The sequence below is a fragment of the Xenopus tropicalis genome, chromosome 1, assembly GCF_000004195.4.
Source record: "Xenopus tropicalis strain Nigerian chromosome 1, UCB_Xtro_10.0, whole genome shotgun sequence".
Taxonomy (NCBI): domain Eukaryota; kingdom Metazoa; phylum Chordata; class Amphibia; order Anura; family Pipidae; genus Xenopus; species Xenopus tropicalis.
In genome coordinates, this window is record NC_030677.2 from 130,291,259 (window position 1) to 130,316,368 (window position 25,110).

A 25,110-nucleotide genomic window follows, 5' to 3' on the forward strand; every position below is an offset into this window, starting at 1 on the left:
AAATTGCACCGGCTCGGGGTACCTGCGCACAAGTGATCCTATTCTCCTACCTTCTTTCTTTGTGATCCCGGAGCCGGCACATATGCAGTAGAGTGGCTTTTTTGTTAAACTTCAGCATTCTTTAAGAGTCTGTTTGATATACATTATGCTGCTTCATGGTGTTAGCCATAATAATCCCTCAAGTGAAACTCAAATACATATAATCCTCATTCTGTATTAACAGATGGCTAGATAGGTAACTAGATAGACATGGATCTAACCAGTTCTAATATCTTGTAATTAAAGGATTCTGATTAACTTCACGTTAGGAAGGAATTCCCTAATAAGGAAGCTTTTATAGGTTTAGGAACAGTTTGAGAACAAAGGTGAAACATAGGAAGTATAGCAATGCAATAATAGAGGAAGCAATAAAATCAGCTGAAAAACTACAGCCTCTTATTATAAGCAGGAACATATGAAAACAATGGGCACTTTGGGATAACAGGCATTTGTTAGGGTCTTTGAAGGACTTGCTGTGTGCAACTAATACTTTTCATTTTTTGGTTAATGAAAAGTATCACATGCCTAATGGAGAGATCTAAAGATGTATAATACTTTTCATAATATTATCATATACCTTTGGCAATAAACACTATTAGCAGAATGCAGGAAACCATCTAATGCTCTGCAAGCAAACTATTGTTCAACTTCCTAAGTGAAAATCATTGGCTAGTTTAGTAAGACTTTCTATGCCCCTTTACGATATATGACATGATACGATATTACAATATATAAAAATCTTTTTTTAATATAAAATAACTGATTTACTTTTTACAGACAAAAAAAAAATGTAAGCCTGGAACATTGATAACCACCAATACAATAAGGGGATGAACCTGTTAAGAATATGAAATACTCACGGTTTTTATGCAGCATAACAAGCTCCCACCTTTTAAAACTGCACCACAGTTGCTGCAGGGTGCTCTGATCAAGTGTTATACTATGTTTGAGGAGCAACCTGGCTGCCTCATAGGCATAAGTTTTTTTCTCATTTTAAAAATATATAAATAGAAAATGTCATAGACATGAGCATGTATACTAAATTCTATTCTAAATTCTAAATGAGCATGTATACTAAATTCTATTCTAAATTCTATTCTAAATGAGCATGTATACTAAATTCTATTCTATACTGCTCCATCTGGAGACATTACATAATTTGTAAAATGTGCTCTAACTCTCCTTCCCCCTGTGGGACCTCTAACAGGGGCCCAATTAACATCAGGAATTTCATCAGCTAGAGAGTGTTGTAAATGGTATCCATCACAAACACAAACAAAGTTGCGTAGAACACAACAAGCTTTTATTATAGTGTCCACAAAATCAGGTTCCAAATTTATAGCTGAATATAATATGCACCATTTTTTGAGAGAAAGCCAAATGCTCACCCATGTGCCGTGCTCTTGATTTGCTCTTGTAATTAAATAATCTTCTCTCAATGCTCCTTTGTGAACCTGGATAAGGCCACATAACATTTTCAGTAAGGCTGATGCCACGCTGAAAAACGCTTGCTGAAAATACCACCATACGCCTCCTACCTGTGCCTGCACCCAAATGAATGGAATATGCTCACGTGCAGGCACATGTAGATGATATCCGCATAAAAACGCGAGAGAATGCTAAGCATCGTGTTTTTATGCTTATTTCGGCTACATGTGCCTGCACCCAAGCGTATACCATTCATTCGGCTGCAGGCACATGAAGGAGGCGTATGGCGGTATTTTCGGCAAACGTTTTTCAGCTTGACGAAAATATACACCATACGCCTGGTCTGTAAGACTAAATGCTTCATCCTCCACAAAAACAAAAGGCGCCCCCCTGCCTCTCTGCCCAGATTTACCAGAAACCCCTGATATACTTATCACTGTAATATGTTCCAATAGAAAGTATAAATAAATACCATTTTTATATGCTGAAATCCAGCTGCAAAAGAGTTCTACTCTTTCTGCACAATTTAAAGGGGTTGTTCACCTTTCTTTGCTTAACTATATGTTTGTCCTTTGTGCTTAATTAAAAGTTCTCCCATCAAAAAAAGTAACTTTAAAAGTCCAAAACTGCATGTTTTATATTACCTTATATAACTTCTTTTACTGGCTACCTTCTCCGGAGCAAGCTGAGAGGGACATAGTGGGGACATTGTGAGCTGTCAAATGCTCTAGATATACCATAGTATACTCCATTTGTATGCTTCCCTAGAGAAAATCAAATAAGCTATGGCCTTACTTATAGAATTCTAGTTTAACCCAAAGTCTTGAGACATTTTTGCTTTCCTTTATTATGGAAACTTACATATGGCGCATTATAAATCCAGTGTTCCATAAAACATAGCAAACCTAATAAGTTCCGTTCCCAGTATTATTACCATAATACATTGTCAACAGTAATGTTGGATATCCTACCGTGCGATAACTTTATTGCTGTTTAGTCATAGCAATTTCAACAAAACATTAATTGGAACAAAGTAATAAAATAGCAATGCAATGTTCATGCGTATCAGAATGTTACAGGAAATCTGATTCACAAAACTGCGTGAATCCAACATTTTATAGTTTTATTTTCCAGTTTAAAAATGTTGCATCCTGTGTCCAATCCTGGGAAAATAGTAGTTTCAGTGGAGATGTCCATGCAGAATCATATTCCTGTGTCAGGAACTGATGCAATAGGACATGCAATTCTAAGCCAACACTATTGGCACCATTAAGGACTATTAATTAAATACAACCTGTAAACAGGAAAGGCTGGAGTGGGTAGAAGCAAAATGTTATTGCTGGGCAATTTCCATTCATAGTCAACTGGGGATGATTTCAAAACATTTTGTCCCATAAGTGTGTTACTTTTCTCTAAGACTAATTCTGCAGATCTTTTTCCTTAGAGAAGTTGCCAAAAACAAAAACATCAGAAACAAAAACTCATGTCAGATTCAACCAGTAGATTTCTCCTCAACCAAAACACTATAGCCACTATGTCCCACCTGAACAATCATTAGTGCTTAGAAGTTGCCTGCTGGATAGATCAGGTAAACCATGTTTCAATAAATCTTTACTGGCCTCTGGTCCTTTCTCCAGAGGTGGTTGTGCTCTTCATCTCTCAGAACTACTGAAATGTTATAAGTATTAGAGGCATTTTTGCCCCATCATCTCCCTTTAATAACCAGGCATGAAAATCCTTAAGCTAGAAAATTGCCTTTAGGCCTATCCTCCTACAAAGCCTACTGGACTTGATCCCATGCGCTTATGTAAGAATATTTTACATTGACATACTTGAACTAGTTTGATAACACTTGGATGTAGAAACTCATGGGCAGAGACCTCCTTCCTCTTGTCTCTTTAATTATACGTACTTAAAGTAGACATATTATGTGATAATTAAGAACCTACCGGTGCATAATACTCCTCTAAATATAGGATTGTACTTAAAAAAAGTTGTGTTTTGAACTGATGTATTGAGCAATTTCTCCAAAACCCCACTAATCCCGCCCATCTGTTCCACTCCCTGCTGGATGTGAAGGGGAGCCAGGGGCACTCCGTACCTGGCCCTGTAGGATAGGAACCAATCTGCAGCTAGACCGACCTGATAGGGGACTGCAGCCTGTCTTTGCTTGTGAGACTGCACGACTGTCATTGGCTGTTCTCCTCCTACTGTGCTTCTGGCAGGGACCATTAGGACACCAACCCTCATTTGAAACACATACAGGGGCCTGATAGGATCTATAGGGAGCTCATTTTTACAGATAGTATTAATTTTTAGTTCAAAGTAAAACCAGCATTTTATATTATTTACAATTACAAGAATAGGGTTTTTCATTTATCCAATATGTCTACTTTAATATTAAATATAGCTGCAGTTTGTTTTTAGTCATATTTTATTTTGTACTTACCCCGTTTCTTGTATGAATGTATGTAATGTATTGAGCTGCATGCACAGGTGGCGCTATATAAGTAAGATATGCATACACATGCATACACACAGTACTGTAAATCAGTATATGGCAATTATTACTACGACCTGAACTTTATTACTTGCAGGTCCACATTCACAGACTAATTGAGTCCATTCAGATTTAGTAGTTATTTTTAATAGCTTCTTTATTCAAACCTACAACATTAGCCCTAGTGGCAATCAGTTTGTCTCTATCATAACTTGTTCATCTGAGCCGTCTGCAATTATCTGAAGCAATATATCTCATAAGTAAACACTGACCTTTGGTATCCCTCTGATAGTAGCAAAGGTATGGAAACTATTATAACATAATACATTCCATTCCAGGGGTTTTGTAAATGGACCTGTTTCCAATTTACCAGCATTATTACACACATTTACATCAGATAATTAATACTGTGATGACTACATTCAGCAGTATACTTAAACGTGGATCTTAATCCAAAAAAAAAAATATCAATTGGTGTAAACTCAGAACAGTCCTCTGAGAACTTGCAGTTCATTTTCTATTAAAAAGGACATGTAAACCCCCTACAAAAATATAATCAGTAAACTGCCTCCTTGAAATGTTGTTGTTTAAAGGTTAATAGTAAGGCTGCAGCATCTCCTTAATCACTTAGGATTCCTTCTCCTTCTCCTTCTCTAACCCACTTGGCCCCTCCTTTAGGAAGTGACTTTGGCTCTCGGCTTACTGAGCAGTCTTAGCTCTTCTCAACTTGTTACCAAACACACCCTCCAGTCTAGCAGCCAATGAAGATGGAGATGGCACTGCTGGCGTTTCCATAGAAACATTGTTCTAGCCGTGTAGCCGTGTTGCAGAAACATGTTTTTTTTTCTCCCAACCTCCTCTCCTGAGGTAATTTTAACGGTTACAGGGCTCAAGTCAAGTAGAACTTTTTATCAAATTAAATTCTGCCTGTCCCTATTTGTAAACCTGACATATAGATGCAGAGTAGTGCACTGGATTTACAGGCGCCAACTTCTGTATCTTGGGATCTCCTTATCTGTCACTCCACTGAGAGAGCTTTGTGCAGTTGGAGCTGATCCCAGACTAGCTCTAACTGCGAATCTGTCCAGGGCCAGATTTGAGAATAGGATGTCACTAGGCCACAACCCCCCCCCACCACACATGTGTGTATGCATGCCACTTAACTCACATACGGAGCAGTGGGGAGAGGATGTGCTAAAGTTTCTGCGAGTCTGGTCCCCATTGCTCCGTACGGGAGCAAAATTTCAGTGCGGTTGGGTGGCATGCCGCCCTAGGGCCGAGCCACTGTGGCAGCGGTTCTCATTGGGGGGTAGAGCGACCATTTCACAGGGGTCGCCCAAGAGACTCGGAAAACACATATTTCCAATCGTCTTAGGAATAATTTTATGGTTGGGGTCACCACAACATGAGGAACTGTATTATAGGGTCACGGCATTAGGAAGGTTGAGAACCACTGCTCTGTGGCCTTGCCACAAATCTGGGCCTGCATCTGTCAGTCAGTCAACTGATAAAAGAAGGTTCAAAGATATAGAAGATGGCACCTATGAACTTCACTGCACTACTCTGCATCTATATGTCGTTTTATTTTCACTTCCAGGTGATGCAGTCTCTTTTAAACATGTTCTAGAAACAACCAGTCACCTTAAAACATAAACTTACTGAACTGTTTCTACTGAAAAGAAATCTTTCATTAACGGTTTCATAATAAGCAAAAGAGAAGAACCTCTTCCACATGCAGGGAATATTTTTGCATTGCATTGTAGGGGGTAAAAAGGTTTGTGAGTGATACTCAGCGCTATAGGTGTCCTCGTGCTTAATTGCTTTCAGCCTTCAATGTAGACAATAAGCGTGGTGCTCAAATCTCCTGCTGCTTCCTCCAAAGAAAATACCCCTCTTGGATGGGTATTAAAACATGTGCAGACCCAGTGTGTTGGAAGCGCATGAAAAATAAAAAATAAAAATACAAAATAGTGCAATATGTTTCAAAAGTTAATGAAACTGAAAAGAAAGAGTTATGCCTATAACTCTAAATAATGTCAAAGTGCAAAAAAAATATACAAATGACAGAGTGGTGTAGTTGCACACTCACCAGATGGTAGTTAAGATATGCAGAGGTAAGTAAAATCCACTGTTGATAGAGGTAGGTACGCGTTTCACGTGTCCGCCACGCTTCATCAGGAGCAATAAAAATATAATGTAAAAACAACATCTTATACTGGCAAATCACATGCATAAAATGGTAATTAAGATGAGATATAGCTGACCCACAGAACATAGGTGCACATTAAGTATAAACCAATGGGGAAAGGAGGAGGGAGTAGTGACATAATCAATGTGGTTGTGATCCGCCCACCATACAAATCCCATGAGTCCCCCCCTGACCAGATTTTTTTTTTTCTTTCTCCCTTTTTCTCTATTTCCCTCCCTTATTCACTTTACCATTAATTCCTTTAACCTCCTCCTTTCCCCATTGGTTTATACCTAATGTGCACCTATGTTCTGCATATCTTAACTACCATCTGGTGAGTGTGCAACTACACCACTCTGTCATTTGTATATTTTTTTTGCACTTTGCCATTATTTAGAGTTATAGGCATAACTCTTTCTTTTCAGTTTCATTAACTTTTGAAACATATTGCACTATTTTGTATTGTAGGGGGTGCTGTCTCTGTACATATACCTTTAATGAAAAAGATATATGTACAGGAAGATGTAGGATGAGACATACATCATACTTTATTTTTTAGAGAGTTCACCACCCACAAGTTCAAGGTGTGGATATCTAAAGGAATACAGTAAGACTGCATGTTGTTATTACATATGGTATGCATTTACTATAAAGCCAGCTTGTTTAAAATATACAAGGTCTCCTCTGCAGTTTATAGCTGCCAGTAACTTATGTTTAATGCATGCCCATGTATTTTCTTTTTTGTCCATCTACTCAACAACGTTGTATTTATTTCATGTTAACACCAACATTAAGGCTACATTTACTACCGCTTTGAAAATATTTATTACCGGGTATTAAAAATATGGCTTAAAGGAATACTGTCATGGGAAAAACATGATTATTGATTTTTAAATGTTTTAAACATCAGTTCATATTGCTTCACCAGCAGAATCCTGCATTGAAATCCATTTTTCAAAAACAATGTTTTTAATATTTAATTTTGAAATTTCACATGGATCTAGCCATATTCTTCATTTCCCAGGGTGCTACAGCCATGTGACTTGTGCTCTGATAAACTTCAGTCACACTTTACTGCTATGCTGCAAGTTGGAGTGATATCACCCCCCTCCCAGCAGCGGATCAGCAGAACAATGGAAAAGGTATGTTTGTGAAGATTCTCATTCATCCAGGTCATGATATATCTGTAGTAATAAGTCAACAATGTTTAAACAATACAGGGCGATTACAGCCTGAATCTGAGGTGTGAGCAATGCAGGGGGCCAGTAAATCTCATTACTGATACCATTTAAAGCTTACACAAAGGGTAAGCAGTCACAGCAGCCAGACAGGTGGGGGGCACACAGAGGGGAGCCGCAGGCCACCAGTTGTACAGCCCTGCTCAAGGGCAAAGATTTGAGTTTTCTAACACATCACAGGTAAAAACTAAGAAAACTTTATCAGAAAGGTCTATGTAAACACAGCCGTAAGCACTCACTGAAACGCTGCACTGAGGGACCTCAAAGAAAGAACTATTTGTAAAGGCAAACCCTTTTTAAAATGATAATATAGTAGCTAACATTAAGATGGCCAGTGAATTCTAATTCAAATTGCAGGCATGCTTTTCTGTATACCTTAAATCTGCTAAAAATAATTTAAACATAAAATAAACCCAGTAGAATTGTTTTTCCACCAATATAGATGCATGCAGCTTAGTCAGGATCAAGCACAAGTACAGGTTGTTTTATTATTACATAGAAAAATGATTTTTAAACAATAGAATGAATTGCTTACATTATTACAGCTGTGCAATAGTCTAATGACATTTCCAATATTTCAATATTATCATTAGCACATGGCAGCAGGCAGCCATGAGGGACTATTGGGAAGTCGCTAAATATAGTGACATGGCGCTCACAGGAACATACCCTGGGTTGGTGCAAGTTTAGTGATTGTATTCACTGGGGGATGCCTAAAAAAGTGGCACCCTTTCAGTGAATAACTTTCCTTTTCCTTGTCCAATAGCTTCAGTTACTTAATCATACGGTTCATGTAGAATCTTCCAGGGATCTTATAAATTGATGGATTTTTCACGTGAACTGGTTTATTTATGTGAAATAAACAGAATGCACACTCCTTTTTCTACATAGAAAGATTTTAATGATAAATATCTTTCAAGTAAACCACGGTGAAACAAAACACGTTAAAATTATTTTCCAGTCTGATCCAAAAACAATAAAAAAGAACCTTACAATAATCAATAATACAAAAGTACAAAAACAATCTGTTTGCAACACGTACAAAACTCCATCACAACAATAAATCAGCATAATCTAGCTTTACAAAAAAAAAAAAAAAAAGTATATTCATTCATGATTTTATACAACTAGAAGGTGCATTGGCATGTGGGCGTAGATTTTAGGCATAATTCTGTTTTAGCCATTAACAGAACTTACGCTGGATAACAGTGTAATTGCCATAAATAAAAATAAGTTAGTTCACATTTTTTGTTTTCCCCACCATTGAAGGCATATATTAATCTAATGCATCTTTAAAGCTTTATTCAAGAGATCAATATCTTTTCTTTTCTTAGGACTGATTCTGCTGCACTCATATGTTTCCATTTGTATAGGGATATATCTCTCTAGCAGCCCCAGGCCCTGCCCAGCAGGACTCGTGAACAGCTTGGCCCATGATGGTTTGAAGTTTCCCTTGAATCCAGAGAAAGCAATACACCCTAGGAGAACAAAAAGAGGAAAGTAAGGCTTGTGCCCTCCAGAATAAAGAAGACAAGGTTAGCTGGAAATTCCCTGGTTTCCAGGAATGGAATCTAAAACAGACACATGCCCCATAGAATGAAGGAAGAGAAATAATCAAGTGTTCTAAGACTCACTGAAAATTGCAATATCCCTTCCCATAATCCAGTCCTAGATAACATTACAGACTCTTATCAGCATTTGCAGTTTATGTACTTGTTGAATATTCCCATTGAACCCAGAGCCAGATTTATCATCTACCTCAGATGTTGCTCCAACACAGCAAACTTGTCAATACAGTCTTGGCTGTAGGCAGCACAGTCTGAGTAGTAGCATTATTGAACCAGAGCATAAACAAATACATAAATATTCACACAATGAGAAGCTGTTGCATGCTAGTAGCCTATGGGGTTCTAGCCAAGAATCAATTACATCACTGATCTGGCACCCAATGCCAAGGAACCTTTTCCATGCTTGTATTATTAGAGTGGCTCACCAGTACTTTTACAAATACATTTTGGGACCACTACTACAGACAATTTCTTTTGAAACACAACTGAAGCCCTGTAAATAAGATTTCCAGTAGAACCTGTACTGAATATGTAATTTAAAGTCCCTTCACCATATGCATGACTTGAAGACATTTAAGCTCTGCTCTCACTCACCCTTGTTTTGGAGATATGCTGCTTTGGCTGTACCAAAGGACTGTAATTCTTCAGAAAGGTTACCATAGTCTGTGATGTTCCCTCTTGATGCTAGTAAAATGATTGAACTGATAAATGGAGAAAATACTTTAATTAATGCTGCTTCTTCAGTGCAAATCTTTGAACAATCTGTTTAGTACAAAGTATGAACTCAGGGTTTAAAAGCACATACATTCTTAATATGTTCCCAACATGTTTTATGCATGTAAAATAAATGTATAAACTCTGAGATTAAAGGAGAACTAAATGGTTTAGGCCTTTCTTAGTAGTGTCAATGACACTCTCATGCTCAGTGTGCTCTGGGCAGCTGTTGAGAAGCTGAGCTTAGGGGGTTGCCACAAATATAGTTTGCTGTGCCCCGTGTGTGCACTTGTGCAAGCGAGTGCACAATGCGAACACAAAGGGTGGCAGGGTTGCCAGACCCCCTGCAGGGGGGGAAAGGGTCCGGAACTAGCGGTAAGTAAAAGAAGAGGTACCTGTCTGGCACCCCCCACCGTTGTGCTCTAGGCAGGAGCCTCTTCTGCCTACCCCTAGTTCTGGCCCTGACTGGGGGTATCTTTGGAGGCACAGATCTTCCCTGCTAAAGGGCTGTGGTTGCTTTGGGCTGGTACAGAAGCCTAACATATAATGTACAATATTGCTGCCCTACTTAAGTTAAGTTTAAGTTAAGTTTTAGTTCTCTTTTAAAGCAAAAGTAAAAAAAAAATCCTGTAAAATAAAAATTGTTGAAGATACTGTATTCAAATCTTTACATTCTCTGGAAAAATCTCTGAAAATCTTATTTCACTGCTGGTAACAGAGGACTTCTCCTTTTAAACTTAACATCTATTGCAGGTTATAAAAATGTTTACAATATAGAGCACATAGCAGCAACGAGGAGTTCATTTGTATTCACTGAGGGACTTAATTACCTTTGAGGAACTTTATTTCTTAAATATGTTTCCAGTTGCTGAAGTTCACCTTGTGGAAAGTGCATGTTTTCCCTCACGGTGCCAGTGCAAGCATCGATGACAACAATGAATAAACCGTCCTTTTGGAATGAAAACTTGGTGCCATTAACCTGCAAACATATGAGAGAAAAATAAAGGGCTGCCAAATGCAATAGAGCTTTGGACAATTTCACAGGCATTTGCTTTTCAAAACTTGGCACAAGCGAGTAAATACTCTCTGAGGTCACTTTTTCTGCAGAAAAATTATATTTTACTACTAATTGGATAGAAATGATGTGAACTGATGGGTACGAAATTTATACAGACTTTTTAAAAACAGGAAGTACCATTGGACTGTGCTACAGACAGGGATAGTTAAGTCAACAAATAGCAGGTCAGCAAATATTCCTTTGGCTGCTTGTCTTCCGAAGTACTGTACAAATTCTTCCTGCTTTGCTTCAATTCCAAATGAATGCATTTTCAGCAATGCTTCCAAACATGTGCCACATTAATTTTATTAGGGTACATTTATCAGTACAGCACAAAGAGAACATTTATTCTGAAATATGGGGGAGATACTGGAAATACATACAACAAAATAGCTGCTGTTTTTAAAAGTGTTTCATTAAAACACTGTATATTTTCCCTTTATTCTATTGATTTATATGCAGTTAGAAATTGTGCATTTATACTCTTAAAACTATAAATATGTGCAAGCTGCCATACTGTTTGGCTCTGGTAGACAGGGCCCTTTTTTTAAATGTTTACATTTTTTTTGGATGGAAGGATTCTATAAGTGAAAAAAACCCCAATCACATTTTATTTTCCAGTTAGGCTAACAGTACAGCAAGAACTTAAATAGGGTTGATCTGTTCCAGTAGTTAAGGAAAACAGAGCATTTGCTACCCACCATTCCCACACCACACACACACTGCTGGTTATTTAAATACACAAATTATACTAAAGCCCACTATAAACTATAACTGGACATCAGCTGACAAAACTGGAAGGGAGCAATACCCATTATACAGTATTACAAACCAAAATAAGTTTACTGGATGTAAATGGCCCACTACTTACAGATATAAATGATTCTGTGGCACCTTGCTGAATTTCTTCTTTGCTAAGAGACTGCAGCTGCACTGGGAGGTAGACATTATGAGGGTCACTGGTGAATACCATCTAATGCCAAAGCAGAAAATCAGAATTATAAAATGTACACAATGTTATGTATTAAAACATTTATAAGACATTTTCGCTGTGTTTGACTTCAGATCATATACAATATATACAGAATACTTTTCATAAAAGAAAAGGGATTAAAAAAAGCCTTAGTAATAATTTCTCTTTGTTGCCATGGCTAAAATTACTACAGTTCAGTTCTGTCGTGGCTGTAAACACACTTTCTCACTTTCTTGGTGCCATCATCCCCTTTACAGCCAAAGAGCAACAACATACTTGCTCACCTTTTATACTAACCAGTCTCTATCCTTTGTACATGATATTCTTCTCCTATACCTCTTAAGGTGGCATATTGTGTAAAAAATAAAAATAGGCCAGTGCATTATACTCTTTTAAATATATCTATCTATCTATCTATCTATATATATATCTATATATATATCTATCTATCTATATCTATCTATCTATATCTATCTATCTATATCTATATCTATATATATCTATATATATATATATATATATATATATATATATATATGTGTTTAAATGCGTGTATTTTGGGCTTATTTATTGAAAATTTGTCCCAGGCTGTGCAGGGGTGCCGCAGCACTCAGCACACTGCACTGTAGAAAAAAAATCAATCAGCAGCTAGAAAGACCTGATTGGGAACTGAAGCCCGTCTTTGCCTGTGTTACTGTAGGGGTGTGATTGGATATCCCCCTTCCACTATGCTTTAGGCAGGGACCATTAACATACACCCTCCCCCTATCTGAAACTCAGACAGGGACAGTAGCATATCTATGGGGAGCTCCAATAAAGGGACCATTTTTGAAGATAATAAACCTTTTTAGCCTAGAGTGAAAGCTGACACAAATATTATTCATTATACAAATGCATCAACCCATAAAAACAATATTGCAAATAGTAATCGATATATAGGCCTTTTATAAGGGTATATGCTAAAAGTACTAAGAATAGTTTAAGGTTCTCCCCCACAGGCCTACAGTAACCCATTCAAAACATGGCAGGGATTCCAAGAGCAGAAAATAAGATTGTACTGTACTGCCAAGTTACACAGTCTTCTGGACTTGGAAAAAAGGAAATAAACAACACATGTATTAGACAAAAAAAATGGCATCCAAAAGCTTGATGACATTATATTTGGCTCTACAAGTAAGTCTACTCTCCCAAACCCAGCTATGTTTGAAAAGAAAAATAGATAAAAGCTACAGAGGCAATAAAGACTAGTGTAAACTTTTTCTTATCTGAGATTTATTTTGTCTAAGTGGTTGAAAACAAAGATTGCCATTGTTTCACAGGCCAAAAATGAAATGAATATATATATGGGATAATGTAATTGGAAGTCAGCATGAAGTTCCACAACTATGTAATGGTAGAATAGTGTATGACAAGGTCTTGGTGTTCCAGGGTGAATATGTGGTATATAATAATGCTTCATTGCCAACTCTGAAAGACAGAAAAACATGCCAGCAAGCTGCCTAAAAGTGGCCATCAGCAAAACAGTGACAACATAAAAATCTGTAAGAAAGGGTCACCATGGCAAAGAAAAAATACAACTAGCACACTTTCACCTGATGTATGCTCCTGCAGTTTCACAAGCACAACAGTATATTTGGAAGAGATAAAAAGCCAAGTTATACCATTGATTCCTGTTTGCATTTCCTACCGGTGTTTTATATGGTGCAAACAGGAACCAATGGCATACCTTGACTACCTTTTTAAATATATAGATACACTTTTGTACCCTAAATTATGCACATGTATCTATGCAGGTATGTATTTATACACACCGCATATACATACACATGTTCTACCAAGTCTTGCAGATTTATGCCATAATCTGTAAGCTGGATAACAAAATATGGCATTAGTTTGTATGAGTGCCTTGGTTTAAGAACTACTCAGGCAAAATATGTAAATGCCGGCTTTCCTTAAGGGAAGATAGCTAACAGAGCATTTGTATCAATACAAATAGTTTTCACAGGGAAAAAAAGTATTCTTAGAAGGATTCCAAAGATATATTTCTCTTAATTTGAGGTAATGCATCATCATTATGCCGATTGTTCAACTACCTGAGAAGCTCCACAATTAGAGCAAGGGGCAGTTGTTTTCGCTGGCATTGGCTTGGTTGCTGTTGGCGCTTTGGTATACTTTGGATATGCTTTGGCCATACAGTTGCTGGTGGCTTTGGATCGCATAGTAGCCTGAATCTTAACTCTTTCACATCCCTGAGTTGAGCAGTAGCTGTGACCATCCCGACTGTGTTTTGCTTGGAGAAAGAGGAAAAGCAGTCTGCATAAAATTAAAGAAAAAGGCTTTAATAATAGTAATACTGATTACAGAGTCAATAACAATAAAAAGTTCATTACAATTCAGCATTAAAATAAAAATTACAAAGTTAAGAACTAATTTAACATATATAAGCATAGTTTTGAGAAGATGACAGATAGTAATCCAAAAATATACCCTGTGCTGTTGTCAAAATAAAATCCCTTTGAGCGCTTATTCTGCAATTCCTCCATGGAAGACACAGGCAGGTATTCCTCTCCAGTGGGGACAGTAGCAGTTTGTCTTTGAACAACCTGTGAAGTTATCTGGAAGCTTGTGTCTACTGGATAACAGAGACCAACCCTGATCCAATTGTCCCTTTAGAGAGAAAAAAAAAAAAAGATTCACAAAATAGTGTAAATAATTTGAAACATAAACCCAATCAATTCTGAACAATCAGAATATCCAAGGCTATTGTGATACTAATATCTACAGTTAGTACTAGTGGTTGTATTTATAGTTTATGTATGTGAGTGTATAGATTGGTAGGTGTGGGTTAGGTGTGCTGGGTTTACTTGGATGGGTTGAACTTGATGGACACTGGTCTTTTTTCAACCCTATGTAACTATGTAACCCTATAGCAGATTATGAAAAAGTAACATATATTGCCTCAATGTACCTCAGACCTAAAAGCACACAATAAGAATATTAAGATTGCTTTTGCTCACTGGCCTACTGCATCTTTCATAATTGTAATTCTTGGACACAGACTCGGTTTAAGGTAAGCAGCTGTTATGCTAGGTTTTGTTATCATTCAGGATATTCAGTGCTCTAAAGAGGTAGTTCACTTTCACAAAACATATATTTTAAATGTAGTACAGTATGCATAATCATTTTTTAACTTGCTTATGCAAAAAAACACAACCCTCAAAGCAGTAGCAGCACATTTTTGGTTTACTATTTGAAAGCATTATGTTTTGTGAAGGTAAGCTATCACCGGAAAGCCACTATATGAAAGAAGGAGCTTACTTATCAAAGTTTATGGGGTACAAGTAGGTGATTTGTGGTGCCTGTGCATTCCAGTGGATGGTATATCCTTTCTGCAGCATCACCACCGGCTGGTATTGTTGATACAGAGCTTTCTGAGTAATTCCTCTGAGTGTCATGGGTCTGGATGGGTATTCATCCCTCACAATGCTTACAGTGAGATTACTAGGATACCAAGTTTGAATATAGACCTAGGAAACAGAAAAAAGGAGGAGTTTGTCAGCAGCAGCAGCAGCAGCACATTAATGTAAATGCATGTATGGGTGACTCAAACACGCTTTGTTAAGGTTATAATATTAGCTATAAAGTTTCAGTACAAGACCTATGCAGATCTAGAGCTCCAATTTCAATATTCATTTCATTAAATTGTAAAAAAAAAAATGCTTATATCATCTTAACATTACAACAGTTTTAAGAGCTGTGAGCCAAATATGTTGCAAAATCACCACTGGGGGTAAGGGAACAGTCTAAAGGAAATAACAGAACTTGTAAAGTGTAATAACTGCATAGGAGAACATAAACCTTCAGTTTTAGGTTAAAAATGGAGAACATCACTTAATGTGAGAATATTTAAAAGTCTGAAATGTTTCCATTTCAGCAGTTTCAGTTCCACTGGTATAGATGACAAAATTTACACACTATGTCACCTTAGTGGTTTATATACAAATGTATACATTCTTTGGAAATTTTAGGAAATATGCTATCATGTACTGCATTAATTTAAATTGTGCTACAAAGGTTTGCTTTCACACAGGTATTTGCACCTATTTATTTACAGTATGATCACCTGTTTGTTTAAAAGCTCACTTATACAGTCACTGACAGAAGTTGGTAGTTTCTTATAAAGCCAGAGAGTCAGGCCATGAATGAGTGTCCCAAGGACATAGTAACTTACATAGTAGATAAGGGTGAAGAAAAAAGAAGAAACAGGTCCATCAATTTCTACCTTTTTGCCTAAGTGACACCTACCTGCTAGTTGATCAAGAGGAAGGCAAAAGCCCCATCTGAAGCCTCTCTAATTTGCCTTGGGGGTGGGTAACTACTTCCCTAGAGCGCAATTAGACCAGTCCCTGGATTAACTTTTTACTAAAGTGAACTTGTTTGGTCCCTTTTTAAGCAACTCCAACTTAGCCAACCTTTCCCCATAACTTTTATTCCCTTTATCAGTTTGGAGCTCTTATTTGGACTTTCTATTTCTTATTAGCAAATACAGATACATTGCTTAAAAGCCCTCCATAAGTCATTAATGAAATTATTTAATAAAAACAGGCCTAAAACAAAACTCTGCAGCACTCCACTTTGAACCCATTTCCAATAAGCAAATCTACCACTGGCAACCACCCTTTGTATACAATCCTTAAGTCAGTTCCTATCCAAGTTACTAATAACAACATTCCATGTCATAAAAAGCAAACGTCTATATATGCAACGTACTAAAATCAAATTTGTCTGACATGATCTGTCCTTCATAGAGCCAAGCTGATTATTACCTCACATTATTGCTCACAACAGGTGTCAGACTTACAGGTCCCTAAGTGCCAGGCTGAAATCAAAATACCTTTTTAAAGTATTGGAAATACATCCGCTTTCCTCCAATCTATAGATACCAAACCTGAAGAAATTGAGTCTGAGAAAACCTGAAAAAGTGGCCTGGCTAAAGCTAAACTAATTTTCTAGGGTTTATCACATCAGGACCAAAGACCTTGTTCACATTAATCTTGCTTAAGAAATTAAAGTATGATATGTTGCGTCAGTCACTGACAAATTGTTTGCAGTTTGGTGAAAAACTGCTAAACAAAGAGGTCTTTTGCTGCAAACGGACTCTTACGGTTATGAGACATGCAATCTAACCTGTGCATAGGTGCCACTGCATATGACCCCGTTCCATTCTGTAACATTAATACATTGTGGATGTCTGACCAAGTAGTTGTCTATTCGAGCCACATAAATATCTTTAAAATTTGTCACAGATCCATCTTTGTCATAGAAAATTGAATTTTTGTCACCATCCAAATCACTGTCTTCGAACCAAGGTCCCGGCTGACCAAAAAATGCTCTCAATGATACCTAGGTGGGGGAGAAAAAGTAAGAAAAGTAAACAATACATATGTATTCAAAAAGATCAGTGTAAACAGAAAAGGACCAAGACCAATACCACTAGGGAAAAAATGTCCTGCAAACATCAATTGCCAGATTTTGGCTAGTGTGAATAAGATGAGGACTAGACTGATTCCCAAAATATATTATGTAGCCCTATGAAGCATCAAGAATAAGAATGCTGCATAGAAAATTATGAACATTGCAGGATGAAATCACTATAACTGGAACGATACAGGCAGCTATAGAATACTAAATTGTAAGGTGAGGAGCCTCAGGCTGCTTGAGAGTGTTGGCAAGTAGCCAGTCCCAGTAAGTCTGCTTAGGTCACTAGGTCCAAAGCCCCAAGGCTTATGGCTCAGCCTACCAATAACCCCAATAGAGGTCAAAACTGCTACTACAGATGCAGCTAATAACGTCACACTGGACAAAAAGTCCTCAGGCCAGTTCTGATCCACTGAGGCATATCAATAAAAAGGAAAGTTTAAGAATAAATTACTGAAGTCTGTTAATATCTACTTCATCGAGAGTACATATTTCAACAGATAAATGGGTTTTGCTGTAAGTGACAAAAGACCTCCATAGTCTTTTGTGTGTGAAAAAAGTTGCCCTGATTGGTACTTTAATACACAAGGGACACATTATTGTAATCAAAAGAACTATTGTCTGCTTTGCTGCAGATTTTGACAAGCTAAGATTCTGGATCATGTCCAAGTCTTTAAAAAAAAGAAAAAGAAACAGATGCCATGTTTTCACTGAAAGATATTTTTCTTTATTATTATTATTAATCAGCGGTTTTGATTTGCTCACTTCATTCTCAGCTCCAAATCATTAGTGGTTAGGACCTTCTATCCTGTTACAGAGTTGGGTTTTGATGACCAGTGAAATTACTGTCTACTTGTATATTTTTACCATACAATGTTTTTTTTTCTATTGCTAGAAAGTTCCCACATGATGGATGTGCCCTTCTAAATACTATTTGTACATCCACTTAAGGAATGTCATCATCATGGGCTAAAACATGTTATTCTTTGAATTATAATGCATAACTTCAAGGATAATTGTTTTTACAGTTGTAGGTGAAGCAAATCTCCTCTACAGGTAATTCTGCACAGCCAGCCTTATGTATCGAAATATTTGCACACGTTTCTGCATGATTTTATTGAGGAGTTACATATGAAGACACATGCCTAGGTTCCAAAGAACCTACAAGTTTACAAGTGTGTGTTTACAAATTTCATATCATCAAGTGAATGATAGAAAATTAAGAAAGCATACCTGTTTCATTTGACAATTTAATATTAAGTGCACTAATTTAAAGCAGGGATCCCCAACCTTTCTTACTTTTGAGCCACTGTCAAATGTAAAAGGACTTGGAGAGCAACACAAGCATCAAAAGTTCATGGAGGTGCCAAATAAGAGCTAAGATTGGCGATTAGGTAGCCTCTATGCACACAGCTTACAAGAGGCTTTATTTAGTAGTAAATATTGTTTTTATTCAACCTAAACTTGCCACCAAGTCAAGAATTCAAAAATAACTACCTTCTTTGGGGACACTAAAAGCAACATCCAAGGGGCTGGTGAGCAACACGTTGCTCACTAGCCACTGGTTGGGGATCACTGATTTACAGGATAAGCTTAATAAAGAAATAGATAGAAATGCTATGTCTTATTTCCTGTGCCTCTATACCACCCCAATGCTACCACATCCTTTAGGCTAATAACACACAGGGCTGAGGTTTGGCTCCTATCTACTCTTTCCCATACCTGCATGACGCCTGTGTGTTAACACATGGAGTAGATTTCAGCATGAAAATGCAACAGTATGCAATTTTAAACTGAAATCCGCTCCATGTGCCTGAACACGGGTTGACACCAAAAACATAGGCAGTGGAAACCTGAGCCTTAGCCCCATGTGCCTTAACCTTGCATACAGAAACTTCTCTGAATTCTTTGAATCCTTTAATGGTATTATATCTACTGTAGATGATAAAATCTCCAAATTCTTTGCAGTTTTCCATTAAGGAATGTTATTCTAAAATTCCAAAATATTTGCCTGTGCAGTATTTCGCAGAGTGGGGTACCCCTCCTCATCTCACCTCTCTGGGATGCTCTTTTTAGCATTAAAAAACATTTACAGTCTTTTGTTGCCACTGCCCCAATTTTTTTTAAACACTTTGCTGGCATCAATTTTCAAAATAAGCATATATTTTTCAGAAATAACATTTCTCAATATCAACATGTGACATGTTATCTTTGTACTGTATGCAATTAAATAAAGGGTTTAAATAATTTGCAAAGCATCCCATTCTCTTTTTATTTACATTTTACCCAAAACTTTTTTGAAACTTAGGTTGTAGTTTGATTAAACAGAACTGCAAAACCTCACCACACTGGCAAGCAGCTTAAGAAAATTAACATTAAAGATTAATTTGCTGGTGTGAACAATTTAAGCACATCCAGATGAGGCGTGAACCTTACAGTAGAATTCAGCAAATTAACCACAGCCCTCAACAAGTATGACAAAAATTCAAGTGTGCACAAATACAGACATAACATAGCTGAAGGTTTTAGCATTAATCTCATTGCCTTTAAAAACTAGTATATAGTTGTTAAGAGCTAAGAATGCTTTTCTTCTAGGTTTGAAGCAAGATTTGGAGCCTAAGAACATTTGAAGTTTATGGGAATAATTACTGGAAGATTGCTGGGATGGCTCCCTCTTAGGCTGATAAACTAAACCTTGTGTTTCTCAAAAGAAAAAACACGATGCCTCACCAAATGAGTACCGATGAGATCAAAGAGTAGATGAAGTTTAAATAAGATGATACACTTGATATAAGAAAATTGACTACAATCTCTCAAATTACTTTCCATTGTCATAGCTGAATTATAGAATAAAATAGCTGGAATTTTTAAACAATAATGTATTCATAGCACACTCAAACGATCGTATGATTATACAGCACTGCGTATTCTTATAGCACTTTAGAAATACAGTTATAATACCTAAAAACATATTAACATATAATACACCTGATTAATTTTAATTGTAAATACAAAGTTCTAAAGTTTACATAGACACGGGTATGAGGCAGTTCAGCAATCGTGTGTATGTATTATTAAAGGTGAACATGTTAGTAATCATACTGTTTAATTCTTGTTTGGTTGCATATATTAAGCAACTATAGCCTTTCCTTACACAACTGCATATTACAGGCTTTGCAATCTGACTGAAAAGGTCTTCTGCTGGCTGTGGAAATTAGTTATGCATAAACACAGGCAAAGTTTGCCCAAGCCACCATCTACAGTGGCTTGCAAAAGTATTCGGCCCCCTTGAACTTTTCCACATTTTGTCACATTACAGCCACAAACATGAATCAATTTTATTGGAATTCCACGTGAAAGACCAATACAAAGTGGTGTACACGTTAGAAGTGGAATGAAAATCATACATGATTCCAAACATTTTTTACAAATAAATAACTGCGAAGTGGGGTGTGCGTAATTATTCAGCCCCCTGAGTCAATACTTTGTAGAACCACCTTTTGCTGCAATTACAGCTGCCAGGCTTTTAGGGTATGTCTCTACCAGCTTTGCACATCTAGAGACTGAAATCCTTGCCCATTCTTTTTTGCAAAACAGCTCCAGCTCAGTCAGATTAGATGGACAGTGTTTGTGAACAGCAGTTTTCAGATCTTGCCACAGATTCTCCATTGGATTTAGATCTGGACTTTGACTGGGCCATTCTAACACATGGATATGTTTTGTTTTAAACCATTCCATTGTTGCCCTGGCTTTATGTTTAGGGTCGTTGTCCTGCTGGAAGGTGAACCTCCGCCCCAGTCTCAAGTCTTTTGCAGACTCCAAGAGGTTTTCTTCCAAGATTGCCCTGTATTTGGCTCCATCCATCTTCCCATCAACTCTGACCAGCTTCCCTGTCCCTGCTGAAGAGAAGCACCCCCAGAGCATGATGCTGCCACCACCATATTTGACTTTGGGGATGGTGTGTTCAAGTGATGTGCAGTGTTAGTTTTCTGCCAGACATAGCGTTTTGCATTTTGGCCAAAAAGTTCCATTTTGGTCTCATCTGACCAGAGCACCTTCTTCCACATGTTTGCTGTGTCCCCCACATGGCTTGTGGCAAACTGCAAACGGGACTTCTTGTGGTTTTCTGTTAACAATGGCTTTCTTCTTGCCACTCTTCCATAAAGGCCAACTTTGTGCAGTGCACGACTAATAGTTGTCCTATGGACAGATTCCCCCACCTGAGCTGTAGATCTCTGCAGCTCGTCCAGAGTCACCACAGGCCTCTTGGCTGCATTTCTGATCAGCGCTCTCCTTGTTCGGCCTGTGAGTTTAGGTGGACGGCCTTGTCTTGGTAGGTTTACAGTTGTGCCATACTCCTTCCATTTCTGAATGATCGCTTGAACAGTGCTCCGTGGGATGTTCAAGGCTTTGGAAATCTTTTTGTAGCCTAAGCCTGCTTTAAATTTCTCAATAACTTTATCCCTGACCTGTCTGGTGTGTTCTTTGGACTTCATGGTGTTGTTGCTCCCAATATTCTCTTAGACAACCTCTGAGGCCGTCACAGAGCAGCTGTATTTGTACTGACATTAGATTACACACAGGTGCACTCTATTTAGTCATTAGCACTCATCAGGCAATGTCTATGGGCAACTGACTGCACTCAGACCAAAGGGGGCTGAATAATTACGCACACCCCACTTTGCAGTTATTTATTTGTAAAAAATGTTTGGAATCATGTATGATTTTCGTTCCACTTCTCACGTGTACACCACTTTGTATTGGTCTTTCACGTGGAATCCCAATGAAATTGATTCATGTTTATGGCTGTAATGTGACAAAATGTGGAAAAGTTCAAGGGGGCCGAATACTTTTGCAAGCCACTGTAAGTATATGAACCTGTCAGCTATCATCAGAAAGGTTAATATGCCTAGTTTAAACCTTACCTATATCTGGGTATAACTTTGAGAGTCTACTATTGAACTTTTTGACTTTGGTATCATGATTAAAGGAGAAAAAAACCTCCCTTTATGACACAAATTTGCCCAGGGTCTATGTAAAAATGTGCATAAACACTGCCTAAGCTATAAATATATTTATTTTTGGAAGTTCAGATAGTGTTTATGCATCTTTTCTACATAAGACATACTGAATGAGCTCATGTCAAAAAGTGGGAGTTTTTTCTCTTTAAAGTGGACAAACACAGTTGAAAATCCTTTCATTTGACAAGGTCGAGATCTTTCACCGATATGCCCATGTTGAGGTGCGCAATATCAGGCTGACTAAATTGTTTGGCCCTCTGGCCATTGATCATACGGGAAAATCAAAGCTGCCTGATCGACATCTGCACGAATTTCAGCCAGATATCAGTTGGCTAGGCCACTGAAGGGACCCTTACACAGGCATATAAGTTGCTAAATTGGTCTGAAAGACCCAAAATGGTAAAGGACAAAAGAAAATACAAGGAAAGACACAATCCCTGGGGGTGCCGATGTTTGGGAAAACCCCACCCCGTGACCCTAGTTGTTGAGTTGAGTATGCTGGGGCACCAGAAACCTATGGAAGTATGGTGCGGAGAAAAGAAGCAGCACCGGCCAGTGCATTTTTGGAAGAAGTGGAGCCTTGGCCCAGGAATTGAAATAACAAAACAACACTTTAGAGTCACTATTTATGATTTAGTGTCCATCTTTTTTTTTTTTTTTGGTTAAAGTGTATTTTTCTAAAGGTTTTCTTTCAACAATACCTTTGCATATTCATATGTACTGGAATGTGAAACTTTGGAGAAGCACAGATAAGGTTTTACTGGTTGAAGGAAGAAGTGCAAACTGTATAGACTACATGAAAGACACGGTCAGGTCCTGGAAGTGTGCCAATGTACACAGACATAAATCTACTCTAATATCATCTCTGCTGGTTACGTGTCGGTATAGTGCATTACAACTCTGCAGCTGCATGTCATCAGTATTCCCAAATTCCACCTTTATGTAAACCTGTGACTTTTATCAGAAATGTGAATCAATCATCATCTGTGCAAGTTACATTTAATAGTTGGTCATCATCTATGGCTTTATTATATGTACTACATATTGGATTTATGAGACAATAAGAAATGCATTGACCAGGTAATGGCTCCATTTATCCATATATTGTTTATATTTATTACACCATAACACATGATTGTATATTTATACTGTATTGAAGAGGTTGACCAATACCAAATTATTTTTTGTATGACAGTATAATCAGCACACAAAAAACAAATATAAAGTTACAGTGCATGTGGAAACACTATTCACTCTACCTCACCCCTCAAGTATCTTATCACCTACTTGTGCACCATTATTTTAGGGGGAACCATCATGAAAACAATTTATTTCAAGCTTCTTGTGGAAATAGGAAACTTTCTAAATAATGATGATGCACCATTTCAGAAATAATCAAGTCATTACCTTCTTCTTAGCAACCTGTCTCTCTACATGCAGACATGTTTTTACAGGCAGTTGGCCAAAAGGGTGCAGACCAAAGAGCTAACTGTTTATCAGAAAAATACTACAACACAAAGCTTACATGTATAGATAGACTGCAGAGAGGGAGACAGTTAAGAGTAACTTGATTCTTGCAGAAACAGTACTACATTTTCTGATTATATGTAGTAAGTTTATTTCCATTAAGCTCATAATAATTTTTTGTTTTCATAAATAGTTCCCCTTTATATCACAACTGCCATTCATATTACTTCTGTAGCAGAACCTGCATGCATGCAGTTTCATACATGTCAACATATACTTACATTGGCTCCAAATTTTAGAAATGAAACATTGTTCTTTGGAGTAAGCTGCCAGGGGTTTTTCAAGAGAAAACCAATAGCACTGGTAAATCTATCAGGTGTTGGCACAAAGTTTGCAAAAGTGCTTTTTGTTAGACGAACTGGTCCATCATAAATCTGAAATCCTCTTATAGGGAAGGTTCTGTTGGATAAGATGCAATTAAGATACAATACATAAATTGTGCTAATGATTTAAAAAAAACCAAACAAAAAAAAAAAAAAAAAAACATCCCCTCATACCTTTCATACAGAAGCATTTGCCATTTGTCTAATTTTAATACCCCTTTTGTGCTACCCAAACATCATATCCCTGAACTTATTGTAGCTTTCACAACAGCAGGGATGCACATGTATTCACACCCATATCATGCACTGACCCTCACCATTTATTTAAATTCCAGGTCAGTCTAAAATAAAGAAAAAGGATACTGTCTTATTAGAGTGTCTAATCCGAAGAAGGCTGCTTTAGCTGAAATTTGTCATGCCAGAGTCTGGATATTAGCGCATTTGCACTTATGTTAAAAGTCCACTATATTTGTTACCTGTTTCTAGGCAGTGTGCGAGTTTTATTGTCTACTCCTCCACTACCCCAGTATTTATTTTGGCCTCCTAAAAATCCATAATTCTTGCTTTCTCCAATGAAGAGAGATTCTGAGACTTCCTGGCTAGATCCTTCATCTTTAGGGAAGCTTCCATCACTACAGAAAATAAGAAAAATAAACAACTTTGTCCCAATTATATACTTGATGAATGAATTGATGATTTAATTTTTAGCATAAAAGTAAGATCCTACTCATTCTTTATTACAAGAACTCTCAACTTTTCATTCAAGTAACAGATACACTAAAATACATTTTATAGGTTTCAATTTTATAAACATATGGTCGATTTTTATGCCTATGTAGACTTGGAATCCAAAATTGTAACAATGAACCCATTGTTGGATGGACCAGAGACAGTTATAGGGATATATACACAGTCTCAAGAAGAAACTCTAGGAAAATGTAAAGTATACCTATTAAAATTTGAATCTAATAAAAAAAAAACCATACAGCTCAAAACATCACTTCTGCTGCCTAATTTGTTTTGGGTGTTCTCGGAGTAAAGCACCCCCCTTTTAAA

General features: G+C 37.3%; 1 protein-coding gene across 2 annotated transcripts in view; it reads right to left on the minus strand.

Annotated features, from left to right (window-relative positions):
* Positions 1-8,271: 8,271 nt before the first annotated feature.
* cemip2 (cell migration inducing hyaluronidase 2) overlaps positions 8,272-25,110 on the minus strand; it is a 112,892-nt gene continuing 96,053 nt past the window's right edge. For both annotated transcript variants that reach the window (XM_012971706.3, XM_002935585.5), the window contains exons 15-24: positions 24,531-24,686; positions 23,953-24,130; positions 16,893-17,108; positions 15,024-15,232; positions 14,193-14,372; positions 13,799-14,018; positions 11,604-11,705; positions 10,506-10,654; positions 9,556-9,662; positions 8,272-8,871 (exon numbers count right to left, since the gene is read on the minus strand). In XM_012971706.3, the coding sequence (XP_012827160.1) occupies positions 8,675-8,871; positions 9,556-9,662; positions 10,506-10,654; positions 11,604-11,705; positions 13,799-14,018; positions 14,193-14,372; positions 15,024-15,232; positions 16,893-17,108; positions 23,953-24,130; positions 24,531-24,686 (1,714 nt within the window). In that variant the 3' untranslated portion in view covers positions 8,272-8,674. The remainder of the gene's footprint in view (positions 8,872-9,555; positions 9,663-10,505; positions 10,655-11,603; positions 11,706-13,798; positions 14,019-14,192; positions 14,373-15,023; positions 15,233-16,892; positions 17,109-23,952; positions 24,131-24,530; positions 24,687-25,110) is intronic.